This window comes from Camellia sinensis, chromosome 12 (assembly GCF_055761805.1).
Source record: "Camellia sinensis isolate YWXY chromosome 12, ASM5576180v1, whole genome shotgun sequence".
NCBI classification, from domain to species: domain Eukaryota; kingdom Viridiplantae; phylum Streptophyta; class Magnoliopsida; order Ericales; family Theaceae; genus Camellia; species Camellia sinensis.
This window is the reverse complement of record NC_138972.1, coordinates 71,140,430-71,156,589: the sequence shown is the minus strand read 5'-3', so window position 1 is coordinate 71,156,589 and position 16,160 is coordinate 71,140,430. Positions and strand designations below refer to the sequence as shown.

General features: G+C 35.0%; 1 protein-coding gene across 1 annotated transcript; it reads left to right on the top strand.

The window, feature by feature from the left end:
• Positions 1 to 13,454: 13,454 nt before the first annotated feature.
• LOC145803644 (uncharacterized) lies at positions 13,455 to 13,958 on the top strand. Its single transcript, XM_082896968.1, has one exon. The coding sequence runs from the start codon at positions 13,455 to 13,457 to the stop codon at positions 13,956 to 13,958; it is 504 nt and encodes a 167-aa protein (XP_082753094.1).
• The last annotated feature ends 2,202 nt before the right edge of the window (positions 13,959 to 16,160 follow it).

The following is a 16,160-nucleotide window of genomic DNA, read 5'->3' as shown; positions in this document are numbered from 1 at the left end:
GCGGCGTCTAAATGCGCTCTAGGTCTCTTGAGGAGAAACTGATCACATCTTTCTCTTCGGTATTCCCCCCCTTGATCGCAGGCTGAACCGACAAAACTTCCCTCATGTGTTCTGCCTTCTTGATCATACCTCGGAGCTCGCATACACGCACCGGTTCCACTATGCCGTGGATGACATTAACAACCCCTTGTGGAGGCGCATCTCGGTCATCCGATCCCCGTGGGTCAACCGGAGCTTGATTGGCCTTCACGCCCTCATCAATGTAAAGATCCAGGTGTCCGGCTGCGACTAGCTCTTCCAAGTGTTGCCTCAAAGGCAAACAGTCCTCTGTCTGGTGGCCTTGCTCCCGGTGAAACGTGCAACGGTACCTCGGATTGAAGCCCTTCTGTCCGTCGCCCAACTTAGCAGGAAACCGGACATACTCCTCGTCACGGATTTCACTAAGTATGCGATAGATTGGAATCTCAAAGACCGTGGTGATACCTGTCCTGGCCTTCAACCTTCTGTTTGCATCGGCTACGTCATCCCGGGGGTAGTCATCCCGGTCATTCCGACGTCCCCTACCCCGATTTTTGTGATTTGATCCTCGGTCCGATTCCTCAGCGCGGTCATTTGAACGGCTGGACTCTTGTCCAAGCGCATGCACTTTGCCAGTCGACCTCTTGTCTGTTGCTACCGGAGTTGCCTTCGCGGTATATGCTGACGCATCGTCCTCCACTTGGATGTGTTCATTGATGCGCTGTATTAGCTGGCCCATGGATGTCGGCTGGTGCATGGTAAACGAGTTCCGCAGTCTATGTCCGACCGAGAGACCACGTTTGTATTGTGTGATTGCAAGGTTGACCGGGCAATCCAAGATCTCGTTGAAGGTCTCCCAATATCTGGAGTTGTAGGCCTTCAATGTGTCGCTCGGTTCCATCTTGACACTTAGTAGGTGGTCAACTTCCTTTGGTGTTCTGGTGTTTGTTTTGAAGCGCGTTACAAAGACTTCGGCTAACTGATGCCACCTTTCTATGCTTCCCTCCGGCAACCTCTCGAACCATTTTAAGCCCAGCTCGCCCAAGCTCGACGGGAAGATTAGGCACATAAGGGAGTCATTTCGCCTGTGTCCGGCCATTACCTGTCGGAAGTGGCTTACATGCATATAAGGATCAGTTTTTCCGTTATAGAGCATGAACTTTGGCTGGTGGAACCCTGCCAGAAGCGGTGTTGTTTCTATCTCCAAGGAGAAAGGAGTGGCGCTAAGCCTCGCCAGGTCTGTGTCTAAAAGGAGAGGTGCAGCCAGGCAAGGTGGAGGCATTCCGATCTCTTCACTGGCGTGAACCCCATAGGATAGTCGTTGGAACGCCGGCACCCTCTGAGCTTCCCACCGGCGAGCCCGTTCCTTCAAGACTGTCCGCAAATCCTCTGAATGAGCAGAATAAGAATACCTCGACGTCGACGCCAGACGCGAGGGTCGGTAGGTACTATCTTGCGCGCTGGATTTCTCTTCGTGCGCATCGAAATCTACAACCTTGTAACTTCTGGTGATTGAGATGGACGGAGTACGCCGCTGGCTCTGACTGCTTAAACAGCGTGGTTGGGTGCCCTCACTGTGGTCGCCCACTCCAGCTACACCCTTTCCTTTGACATGCCGCTTAAGATCCTCCATCTCCGCCGCCATTCGCCGGATGACGGCGTCTTGGTTCCTCAGCTTGTGTTCCAGTCGTCTGGCGTGCGATTCTCTCCGCCGCCGATGACCGTCTGGACTCCGTGAATGACCAAAGCTGCTTCCGCGCTTATCCCGTGCGTCTCTTGAATGTCCTCCTGGAGAAGTTTCCAGGTCCGCCATAGGAGGAATGGCGGGATGTCCTTCTCTCTGTCTACCTGACTCCGGGGTAACTCCGTCGATGGTAGACAACGGAATCTCGTCGTTGTTCGCCATGGACGGCGATTAGAGGAGCCTGGAAGACAAGGTTTTGTCTGTCAAGATTCCCACAGACAGCGCCAATTGTGCGGGGAGCAAATATTCGGGCAAGCCCGCACTCCTTTCTTCCAAGCCCCTGTCAATCCGATCGACCTGCGAGCACAATGGCGGTGAGCTACCCGGCGGTGTGTGGCCGGAAAACCCCTTCGACGATCAAGTTAGACACACACACATGGATAGAGAGAGAGAGAGAACTGAGTTATGTTTAGTGTTTAGCTCACCCAAAAATGTCATCTCCCCAGCATGGGGGCGCAGACTTGCTTATATACCTTCTGCGCCCCAAATCTACTTACATTCGTCTCTCGACACGTGGCACTGCTATCCCATCTGTCAGCACAAATCTTGATGAACGTCACCTAACCCAACTGCCAGCCCACTATATTGGGAGCTCGGCAGCTGGGCTGTATCATCTCGGCTGTCAACGGCCATGCTGCGTTTTATGCCCAAGTGCCCCCAACAACCGAGCTCCTCTCCAGCCATGCTCGACTGCATTCCGGCGAAGCCAAGCTTGAGATTAGTCATACCGGTCAACCAAAGTCCTTCCTACCGAGCTTCAGGCATGAGCCTTCACGCCGAGCTATGGATGCGTGCTTTCCAACCGCGCAACGCATAAACCGTGGAACCCTTACTTGACCGGCCTCCGTGCCGACAAGGTGAAGTAGCTCAGTTCTACATGCCCTTGCCATTGCCGAGCAAAAATCACTTTTGGGTGGACCCGAGATACCACGGCCCAAATGTGTTCGGCTCACAATTTGCCTGGTATTACCATGGCCCAATCCAGACCATATTTTTCCCTCTCAATATTGCAATTCCCTTTATCCACTTTATCCCAACAAACACCCCCAAGTCTTGTTTATTTATTTGTATATTTAAAATCATATTTTATATTAAAAATTGAAAAACATTATGATCATTATGATGGTTAGTGATGGAGATAATTTCACTTTTCAAGCTTATTACACCAATCCCTTTAGTAAAATTAAAAGAACCAAAATTATTATAAGTAGTATGAAAATAAAAAAATAAAAATAAAAGAAAAAATAAATATTAATGTAAAAGAAAAATAATTTATTTATATGCTTAATAAATTATTAATAACAATGGATTTAAGTATTATGTGAATTAAAATTTTAACTCTATGTTTAGTTGAAAGATTTATGAAGGGATTTGGAAAGAAAAAAGGAAATAGTGTGTAAAATTATGTGAAATATAAGTATATATTTTATTTATATTTTACCTACCTTTTTCTTTTCTGTTTTCAAATTTCTTCTCAAATCTCCCAACCAAATACAGAGTCTAATGTAATTATGTTAAAATTATGAAAGTCTAATATAATTATGTTAAAACTATAAAATTTGTTATATTTTTTCTAAATCTCAAACAAGTCAATGTAATTTCAAAATTGTGTGTATAATTTTTTATTTTTTATTTTTTTGGATAAATCCAAGCACTAAAGTCTTTTTTATGATGGGTAGAGATGTCAACTGCTAGAGAACAATCTAGTTAGATTCCATTAATGTCACGCAAAGTATCACAAGTTTTTATCATTATGTTTATAAGACAAGGACTTTAATCGCTCAATAAATATCGTGGGAGACAAATTAAGATCAAAGTTGGCTTTTTGTTAATACATGTCCTAAGGACATATAGTAAGGAAGTATTAAATTGGTATAATTGCCTTTACTTATATAGGAAGTTGTTAAAACTTTGTTAAATTAAATAGTTATTTTTTATATTTTTTTTCATTTTCATTTAAAATTTTTATTTTATTTATTTATGTTTTGGTATATAAATAATTTTTAAAATTTTGAAAACATTTTTTTGTTTGTATTTATTTTTATTAAATTAATTTTTAATTTTTTAAACTAAATTTTGAAAATTTAACCAAACAAAAATAATTCTAGGTCTTTCTAATTTGGATTAACTTGTTATAAAAATAATGAAAAATATAGTACCTAAAATTAAAAATTAAAAATAAAAGAGAAGATAAATGGTAAACAGTTGAATAACCATTTATCATAAAAGTTTGTTAAGCTCTCATATGAAACTTTTAGTTTTTTTTAAAAAAAAAATATTTAATTTTAGTTAATTATTGTTTTTAATTAACATTACATTATAATAGCTAAAAACCTTACCATCAAATTCATACCCCAAGAATGGGGTATTTTTGTCCACATAAAAGAAAATATCATATTTATTAATCTTTTGAAAAATATTAAATTTATTTATATATTTGTTCAACATTTCCCTACTAGTTAAAACTAATTATTACATTCTTCAGATACATGTTAACAAGACCCATTTAAGTTTTACAATTTTATTTATAATGATGGGTATAATAGATTATGCATTAATTTAATTTGTCACAAATTTAAATATAAAATATTTAATTGTCAATTCATCTAGTCAACTCTAATTTGGATTCTTATAATATTGCATCCTCACATATTTGCCGATTTATAAAACACTTTTTATTGAATTAAAAAATTAAAAAAAAATTATTTTTAAAATACTTGTTATATAAATTTTAATATTAAACTATATTTATGATCACTTGTTAGTAGCATTTACAATAAATAATATCACAAGCGAATTATCCGTGTTGTGACTCAATGGGGGCGTGTTTCAAACCTTTTTTTGATGATCTAAACTGTTCACATTATAAAATTTATTAAGTAGATCATTAGTTAAAAAAAAAAAATTAATTGGATATCTCTAACCCCACAACAAGACTATATTTATGTTTAAATAAAATAAACAATGAGCATAATTTTGATAATTTAAAAAAAATTAAGATTTGATCATAAGACTACGCATATCTAACTAATCTCATTCTTTATACGAATGATACATTCAACAAATTTTATAATATAAATAATTTATATCATTAAAATAGATTGCTGTAACAACACCCATCCACTGTCATGTAAAAATAGAATACGTCTCTTTACAATATAGTGATAACAACTCACAAAATTATTCATCTATTTTTAATATGTGCATACTCACATAATAATAAATCAAATACAATATTAAAATATAATGATGGTGACATTATTATGTAGGGAGCTTTTTTAGTAAATCCACTCTCTAAGAGTCCTATTCCATTAGACCCATAGTGTTTTGTAATATTCCATTAGGCCCTATTTCATACAAAAAGACTGAAAGACCCTCAAACAAACACGCGCCTATCTTTGAATCAAATAGTCATCTCTCTCTTCCCCTCTCTTCTTGTAGAAAATCATGTACAATATCTCCACTATTTCAAAAATCCAAAATCGAATTCCATATCGTCTCAACGCCCAGAAGACTCCTTATCGCATCGTCGCATTGTCTTCTTCGTCATTCCTACACCATCAGTCGCTGAAATCATAGAAATCACCATTGTTGAATATCTGTAAGTTCTATCTTCGTCAAAATCACCATCGACGACCATTTGTGACAACACAATCATCGAAATGGGCAAAAAACATAAGTAATCTAATCATTCTTGTATGCAAACCCTAAATCTCTTCTTCAACAAACAACGTTGTGAACTTTCACCAATATCCCCTGTTTCTATTCATACAATATATGGAACTTCATATTGTTATTATTCATGCCCTAATCGTTAACTTGAACCCTCAATCCCTATCCCCAATTATATGGGTTTTTTCAACCAAAAACATTACAGTTGCCATTATGTTGTGTTTAAATCTGTGAACATTCAAATGGATTGAAAGATATTGGGCCAATCAAATTATTTCAGATATTATTGTTATTGTTGTTGAAAAATGTGAATATTCACATGAAATTGAAAATTGTTGGGCAAGCAAATTATTTTAGTTGTTGTTGTTCAAAGATATGAATATTCACATGGATTGAAAGATGTTGAGCCAATCAAATTATTTCAGATGTTATTGTTGTTATTGTTGAAAGATGTGAATATTCACATGGAATTGAAAATTGTTGGGCAAGCAAATTGTTTCAATTGTTGTTGTTGTTCAAAGATGTGAATATTCATATGGATTGAAAAATGTTGGGTCAATCAGATTATTTCAAATGTTGTTGTTGTTGTTGTTGAAAGATGTAAATATTCACATGAAATTGAAAATTGTTGGACACACAAATTATTTCAGTTGTTGTTGTTGTTGTTGAAAGACGTGAACATTCATATGGATTAAAAAATGTTGGGCCAATCGAATTGTTTCAGATGTTATTGTTGTTGTTGTTGAAAGATGTGAACATTCACATGGATTGAAAATGTTTGGCCAATCAAATTGTTGTTGTTAACCGTAGTGAACATTCACATGAAAACAAAGAATCATGATCCAATTTCCTTGTATCAGATATTGTTGTGATATATAATTATGTTGTGAACATTCACAACATGTGTAAATTAATTAGACACTTTGTGAACATTCACCACTATATGTAGAGGAAATATATCACTTTTGTTATCCCATCTTTGAAACCATATTTTAATTTTGAGGTTGTACTATAAAATTGGCATAGCATGATTGTAGTAAGTCTGTGCATTGTTAGCCAAATTAGTACTGTGAATGTTCACAACATTCTTTAATCTATTTGGGTTAACATCCACATGTTCTTGAATGTTGTTCATCAATGTATATACACACATTGATTTTTACACACACACACACTATGCACATTGTGTTTTTGTTGAAGCAGTGAATATCCACATCCATGGACAGATATAGATATTAGCATCCATGCACACAACTGTAGACATTTACACTCGTGCACACAGCTGTGAACATTCACATCAATGCCAATGTTGTGAATGTTTACATTTGTGCCACTATTTTAATCACATAAGCCTTATCTTAATTTTTTTTATACTTTATTTTGCAAATATTGCACAGAAGAAAACCTCAAAGCGAAAAAGAGATGAGTACCATGTCAAAGAAGAAAGCCCACATGCAAATACTAACAACAATGTTGACATGCGGCGGGTTGACCCACCGTTTGTGTCTTTCCGTTCTCTAACCATTCCACCATTATCGAAGCGTTGTCGGCTACTGGAACCATACTCCAATGAAGAAGAAACAACACTGTGAACATTTCTATATATCAGAGTGTATCAACTCAACATGGAGACCAAATGTAAGCACATTTTTTCCCCTTTTTTGTGTAATCAAATTACATTTTTTTTTGTCCTAATGCAAACTTTCTCACATGTTGCCATTATTATTTTTGGTCCCTGTTGTTCATGATTTTGCTGTTATTTTCCCTCTTTTTGTTGTTATTGGTATTATTGAAATTATGTAAACTCCCAAATTTGTTACTTTCCTAGAAAACAAAAAATTGTCGTTGTTTCGGATATTGTTGTTGTTGTTGTTGGCATGATATCAACATTCACATGGGGACATGTCCTGAATAAATTTGTTACATGATTGTGAACATTGTGTCAAGCAAATCTCCAAATAAAAACGTTTCTTCTACTTGTAGTTCGATTTTGACGTGAACCTTGACATTGTGAGCATTAATGTTGTTCATATTTGTCCACTTATTATTCACATCACAGTTGTATACACTAAAAATATGTGGCTTGTGGGTAATAAATGGGTGATGCTGTCATGTTGTTTGGTTGTTTATAGCCACTATGAATATTCACATTAGTGCCATTTGCTTATAAATGTATACATATAATCATTGTCTTACTGTGAATTGTTGTAATCAAATGTTGATGTGAACTTTAACATTCTCTTCTATATACATAGACATACCTAATATTATATGGATGTGTAAATATTAACATTCGGTGTGACCACTACTATTTGTACCCTAGTAGTAATGTGAATATTCACATCTCCAATGATGTGAATGTTTACATTGCTATATTTGTCACTTAAATAGCATTTTGTTGCTTTTGCTTATATGAATATCGTTGAATGTGAACATCCACACTGATTAATGATGTGCTGATGCCAATGTACATGCATACCCTACCAATTCTATTGAAATCAAATTTAATGTTCATACAAACACTCACTATTTGTGCATGCCCATGTAATAGATGTTACATCTAAATTTTGCACAAAAAGAAAGAGGAAGGAGTATCATGTCAAAGAAGAGAGCATGCCTCTAGAGAGCAACACCCACATTGACATGGGACATGTCAATTATCGATCAAACATTACAAGCTTAGTAAAACCAATAAGAAACACCAAGTTTTTGGATTTTCAGCTAGACTACTTAAGGCAAACTTCGTTGTTCGATAGTTGGGGTTGTCCACCATTCACTAGCTACACCAGAATACAGTGCTAGTTTTTTTTTTTTTTTTTTGGTAACTTTGATAACTTGTAGTTGAACACACTTGACAACATATATATAAATCAATAATATACTTCTTACATACCTATGTGTTTTGATGGTATATTTGGTGTTGATGTGTTGCGTGTGCTAAACAATATAGACTGTGAACATTCACATCTGTTTTCTTATGTTGAAGTTTGTGTGAATGTTTACATCTTAATTTATGTTCAATAAATGTGAATGTTCAAATTATGTCTTATGTTTATTGTGGTTGACTACATATGTTCACATTATACATTATACATTAATTAGATGTATGATCATATTAGAATAAACATGAATCTTCACGTCTATTTATTGCATTGTGAATATTCACATCAAACTGTGGTTGACTACAAATGTTAATATTTACATTATACATCAATTAGGTATACGACCTATGAACAAACATATCATAATTAATGTGAATCTTCACATTTATTTATTGCATTGTGAATATTCATATCATGTTTGTGTCAAACAAAATGGTCCTTGAATATTCACATCATCAATATTGCATAATGGTAATGAACACAACAAAAACATATACACCATTCAATATTATATAAAAGTGTAAATATTAACATTAGTTGACAATACATATGACAAAATTCTAGTACAAAAAACCAAAAAATCCAGAGACAAAAAAAAAACCCCATAAAATCTCAAACTCTCCAAAAACAAAAAAACCATCACCCACATTCTCATCTTCATCATCTTCATCATTATCACTACCCATGCAATTCCAACATTACATCAATCCAACAACAACCTCTGCATGTTGAACCCTTATTGATTTGGCAAGCAAGAACATACTTTGAAGCTCATCATCACTGTCCAAAATAACATCTATTAATCCCAAGTAGCCGATAGAACAATGAAACACAATCAGTAGATAACGCACTCCATTTTTCACACACACTCCACGAAAAGTCAATAAGACAGAGCTCACACCACATTTATTACAATAGTACTATACCCATATGAGCACACCAATAACATGAATGTATCCATCTGCTGCAAAAATACAAAAATAAGGAAATGAATAAACACATTATAGCCAATGATATATTTTGAATTATCTAACCAAACAAAGATGAAACAAAACAAGGAAGTGAATATTCACATCATTTTTGTATCTAAATAAACATTGTGGCTTGTGATTATATGATTGAATACAATGGTCTGATGTGAACTTTAACATTTTGCATAGTGGCAATGAACACAGTGAAAATATATATACTATTCAATATTATATGGATGCGTGAATATTCACACTGATTGATAAAACAAATGACAAATTTTCATTATAGATAATGTGAATATTAACACTGATTAATAATGAGGTTAACAAAAAAATCAAAATAACTGTATATGCAACTTTTTACCAATGATCCACCACAATCAATTTGTTCAAACAACTGTATATGCATCTATGTTAAATATCCGAAACTCAAACAACAAAAATATACATGCATTACTAGTAAAAAAATCAAAGCCTCATTCATCAAACATACACTTGCATTACCCATGTATTCTAGAAAATGCGCATGCATAAAAAACAGAGCATGCAATCCTTCACATAAATGAACATGCATTCATAAACAAAATGATACTAACCTTGAGAAAGAAATTATGTAATCGTTCTCCACCTCCGATCAACGACTAATCTCCAACAATTACATAACGAATCAAAGCACACAAAAACACCAAACTACGAAAACCAACACACTGACGGACAGAAACCCGTCGTCTTCGTCTTTTCTCCCATGGTACAGAAACTCGTCGTCGTCTTCTCTCCACTGCACTGAAACCCTACCACAATGAAACCCTACCATAAACGATCGACATTGATTAACTGAATCAAAATCATCAACGTGAATAACGCTAACAAACAAAACAGAAACGTGTATTTCCTTTATTTGTGTATATTATGTATCGACATAATATATAAGGGTATAATAGTCCAAAAAAATATAAAATTAGGAAAAAAAGACTTTATGGAATAAAAGTACAAACATATAGGACTAATTAGGTTATAAATTTTCTTTATGGACTTATTGGGTTAGAATATCTTTAAATGGGATTTATCAATAAAAAAAACCCTATTATGTATATATGAATCTTACTTGTGGATTACGCATCTAAAATTTATTCAGAGTTGTGGCCTACAATAATTTCGTTCCGTACGTCATCAATATGTACAAGTACAATTGCCTTGTGCATCTCTCTCTCTCTCTCGCAAAAATTATGAAAATTTAAAATAGAAAACTAATTTTCAAAATTTTTTTTGAGTTTTCAATTCATATTTTTAGTAATCTGAGATCCACTCAATCTAGATACATTTAGGAGTCGTTTGGTTTTGAGTTGGGCTAAAAAATCACAAAAGGACAAAAAAAAAATTTAAAAAGCCAAAAATCACAAAAGGATAAAAAAAATTGCCCAAAACAAAGCTAAAAAGTCAAAAAGCCAAAAAGCCAAACAAATAAAAAAATCTCAGGCTAAAAAAGTCAAAAAAGTCAAAAAACAAACTAAAAAAGTCATTGTCAAACAAGTACTTAAAATATATAAAATTTGTGAAAAAATCCTAACAACATTTATTATATACAAAAAATATATATATATATATATATATTGGGATTTTTTACTTTAAGATCCATGATATTAAGATTTTATAAGATAAAAAATATAAAAATATTTTCATAATAATTGAGATCCCTCAACATTTTCACAATAAAATTTTAGCACAGAGAAATTTCAAAATAGAGAAATTTCAGTTTTTTATAGAGAAAATTCAGAGTGGATAGGAAATTTTTTTTGTATGATTACAGAGAAATTCATATTGCATGTCCTTTTGAGGTGTGGATTTTTGGAAAGTTTCTGGGTTTGTTTTGTATGGAAAACAGAGTATTAGAAACCCAATCTATGTTTGCTTCTTCTTCACCCATTAAACACATATGCAAAAAAAGTAAAGATTAGCAAATAGAAATCACAGTTCTTCTCTGTTTTTCTTCATTTTGCAGGTGGCAGTTGGCGCAAATGGTGGTTGCGGCAGCGCAGTGGTGGGCGATAGTGTGAAGGAGAGAAGAGGAAAGAAGAAGAAATGGAGGAAGATAAGAAAAATGGAGATCAATGGTAAAAAATATGGACGAAAAAGGAAGAGAGAGAGAAGAAAAAGGGAGATCGGTGGTGAGAGGTGGTCGTGAGACTAGCGACAGCGGTGCGGACAACAGTTGGTGGTATTGCTGTGGCACAAGAGTGGGGAGGGTTGGTGGTTTAATGGGTAGAGAGAAAGAGAGAGAAAAAAAAGTTAGTTGGGTTAATGTTGTTGAGGGACCTTGATTAATAAAAAATATATATTAGATCTCTCTTTCAATTTAAAGTTAGAGATGGATGTTTCACTAATTTTTTTCATATAAATTCAATATATTTTTATATTTTTTGTATATTAAATTTGTTTTGAATTTATTCACTAAAGACAACAAAACACGAAAAATAAAAAACAAAACATGAAAAATAAAAAACTCAAAAACATTTTTTGAAAACTCAAAACAAGGTATGTTTATACCTCCAATAAATAAATAAATTTTTAATTTTTGAATAAATTACGTGTATACCCCTTAAGATTTGTCTTTAATACAATTTTCCCCTTGACGTTTTAAAAATTATATTCCCCTCCTCGAAGTATTTAATTACATTACAATTTACCCCTTCTGTCAACAAACTGTGAAGTCAACTAATGCATTTTGCTGTCATCATCAATTATTTTTTCAAAATACTAATTTTACCTTTTGAAGATCCAAAAAAAAAATATCCCTAAGAGTTTCTCCTCTCTCTCAGCCTACCTTACGTAATTGCACAACACACCTTCAAATTGAACAGCATCACCAGTAAATAAAAATGGAAGAAGCAGGCGAGGGAGAAAAAGAGAGGAAGGAGAGGTCAACAACGAGACCCCACCGTCCGAGCTTGTAGGTGAAAGCGATGAAGCCCAAATGCCGAGCTTGCTGGGTAAATCAAAATGACGAAATGATTACCAGATAGATTAATGCTGTGTTTGGTTGGGAGATTTGGGAAAGGATTTAGAAAATGAAAAGAAAAATGTATGTGAAACTAGGTGATATATACGTATGTTTTATTCAGATTTCACCTATCTTTTTCATTTCCATTTTCAAATTTTTCCTCAAATCTCTCAACTAAACACAGCATAAAGCAATGAGATGAAGGACTTCGGCACATAGTGAAATGGTAAGATGAGAAACTTTAAACATATTGAAACAGTGATATGATGGACTTTGAGATACGATTGTCTTTCACATTATTATAGGAGACATCTACGAGCTTATAGATAACGACGATGGAGGTGTTGGTGGGAGGGGAGAAGCTCTCTATGTAGAGTATTTGCTTATCAATTATGTTCTTTTGCTTTGATTTTTTCTTCTATTTGTAAAAGTTTGGTGGTTGATGTGATGACCAAAAAATTTTTTTTTACAAAAATAGTCAGTGCAGAATTTAAAATTTAAATTTTGGGTGTTTGGACCTTGAGAAAATAGAAATAAGTAAAACAAAGACAAAAAAAAAAAAAAAAAAAAAAATCATCCCACTAATAAAAGAGAATCTGGGGGAGATGGCTAAAAAGGGACAAAACCACTCTCCCTCTCTCGTGAAGGAATATAAAAAAAAAAAGGGAGTGGATGTTTTATCATGAAAGGGGAGACACACAATGATAAAAGAAAAGAGGAGGTGCTGGAGTGGGGTCAAAAGGTGTAAAGAATATTTTCTAGAGAGAGAGAGAGATGGGTCTGATTGTTCTCAATAACTATGGGATATCTCAATCCGGTTTTGTCATCTGCTAGCCAAGTTTATGCTGATGATGCACCTGTTAACGGTGGTGGTCTGCGTCATAATGGAAAGTTCAGCTATGGTTATGCAAGCTCTCCTGGAAAAAGGTCTACAATGGAAGATTTTTATGAGACAAGAATTGATGGTGTGGATGGAGAGATAGTTGATCTCTTTGCAGTTTTTGATGGTCATGGGGGTGCTCGAGCTGCAGATTATGTTTAAAAAAAAAATCTTTTTAGCAATCTGATCAAGCATCCAAAGTTTACTTCGGATACCAAATTTGCTATAGCTGATGCATACAGTCATACAGACTCGGAATTTCTGAAATCAGAAAATAATCAGAACAGAGATGCTGGATCAACTGCTTCCACTGCCATTCTTGTTGGTGACCGTTTGCTGGTTGCAAATGTTGGGGATTCACGTTATGAGCGGTATACGCACGCAGGCTGTCAATGCAAACACCCCTATCTTAGACACCATCAAGGGAAGTGCTTATGAGGAATCGGGCCGGCAATGGCATGCAAAAGATGTAGGGTTAAAGGAGAGGGCTTGTGCGTGGATGCCACATGGTTTCATGAGTGTAAATACTAACTTGGAAGCAGGAAGAGCTTTCTTGAGGTCACTTTATCATCAGTATGTCGACTGGGGTGCTGATTTCGTGAAACATGACTATGTATTTAGTACTGACTTTAATCTAGATGAGATAAGGGTTGTATCAAAGGTTTTGAGGGGATTTAGCCGTCCCATCACATATTCCCTATCTCCAGGAACTAGTGCAACACCAACCATTGCAAAGGATGTACATGGCCTAGTAAACATGTATAGGATTACAGATGATGACTGGGATTTATAGGGAGATGGTGCTGCCCATTTTAATGTTGCCACAGGGACTTCGCCGCTGCTAATATGATAGGAGCTCAGGGCTTGCTAGGAAAGTCATAGCCCGACTTAGATATGATTCCACTGGGGTGGCTTACTGATCCAGAGATTGGCTGAACTTGGTTTCAGTTATGGAGACATGCCAGCTCATAATCTTCTTTGGAGGGAATGTGAGAAATCATCACACAATGTTGCTCCATGTTCTTGAGACCAAAGTGAAGAGCTTGGTGAGAGCAACATTTTGATCGGTGGAGATCAAAACCCGACAAAATCGAAAATTTGGATTATCTTTTCTTCATACTTGAGGTAGGGATTTTTCCTACACTTCTTTATGCACTTTTACTTGATTATATGGAGTTTAGAGTTGCATATAAATTAATTAGAATTTTTGAAAAAATTGTGATTTATTTGCTTAAAAGGGGAATTTTGAGAAAAAATAAAGAGTTGATGCTCAAATTGCGAAAGTGTAAACTTGGAATATGCTTGTACGGTTATGAAAGAGCTATGTTTTAAATTTGAACAAAAACGGACTTCGATTCGATCGGTTTTGAAATTTTTACCGTTTTGTGACCAAAAGAGCATTTTTAAAGAAAACAAAGGAATTACGTTTAATTTTTGGGGCTTTCGATCAAAATAGGATGTCATAATTGAATAATGCTTGGAGGATGAGTTTGGAAAGAAAATAATATTTTCTTGGGCATTAACGGTATTATTTCGCTTAATGTATCTGTTGGAATAAAACCGACACGGTTAAAAATGGACCTTGAAAGGTTACCGGACAAAATTGTGATATGAAAACTAGTGTAGTTGTTCATATTTGATGAGATGTGAAATAGATTGTATTTATCGAAATTTTTGGAATTTAATTATTTAAATATCTATTTAGAAATATCTGTTTTGGGCTATCGGTGGAAGATAACCATGATTGTTGTAGAAACGCATGAGACTTGGGTAAATTGAACCACATTCTTCATTTGTTGGATTGGACATTACATTACATTCATTTCATTGGAAATGTATCTGTTTTTGATAAATGTTTAGAAATGTATTTATTTGCAAAAAGATAAATACTTAGTGAATCTAGGTAGGGGCGTGGAACCGCACGGTTAGGTGTCGAGCTTTCCGGTTTACTGGTAAAAATGACAGTGGTAGTGCATTAAGGCCTACTTGCAGACACTCACCTAGAGATTCACAGGGCCCGTATTCATGTAACAGATATGGTTTAAAATGAAAATGATTTTATGTTTGTTGTTGCATTTCAGCATTGCATGCTTTATAAAAAGAGAGATGAACTATTTTATCATGAGCATGGCATGAGCATACTCCTCTTTAGTCTTGTCATTGTTCAGATGTTGTGTAGTATATCTCTACTAGGCTGTGGCTCACCTTATAAAGGAAACCATTTTAGGTACAAGTGCTATGCCTCCACCAAGGCAGTGACTTGGGAGGACTCAGAGCTAAGGCTTCATTTTTGTTTTATTGTTATTTGTTGAATGTAAGCCCAGGGCTGTATTTGTGTTGAGTTAAAACTCCATTTTATGTAACCAAGAATGTTCTTGGATAAATTTGTAAGCCTGTAGGGCACTTATTATCTGTTTGGCTTCCATTTCATACTTGTTGTAACATGCATGTTTGGGATTGGAACTGGGGCATTGAGACGTGAACAACATGTAATTGGCATTTGGGATTTAATGAAAATAGGTGTATGGATTAGTTAGCTATATATATATGTTTGTCTATCAGGTGGGTTTTGTTGCATAAATAGATATATCCTGCCCAATTTTCGAGGCGTTATAGTTGACTTGGGGGTGTTCCTCTTTTATTTTGTGGGTTTTGATTTTGGTGGTCAATGGTTTTGGTGGTTATGGCTGATTGAGGAAGTTAAAGTTAATTAATTTGCATTTTTTTTTTTTTTTTTGATGAATGACTCTAGAAGATATATGCATGTTACATATTTGATTAATTGCTTCAAAGAACTAATTGATTCTTGAATTAATGGGGTTGTGATGATTTTTTGTTTTGTTTTTTTCCCCTTGAATCAATGGGATTGTGATGGTTATGCTTGTTTGATTAGTGGTGGTCCAGTAATGATGATTCTTGAATTTCTACTGGTGCATTAATGGGGTTGTAGTTATGCTTGAATTATTGTTATTAACGTGTAGTATTGGTTACTTAT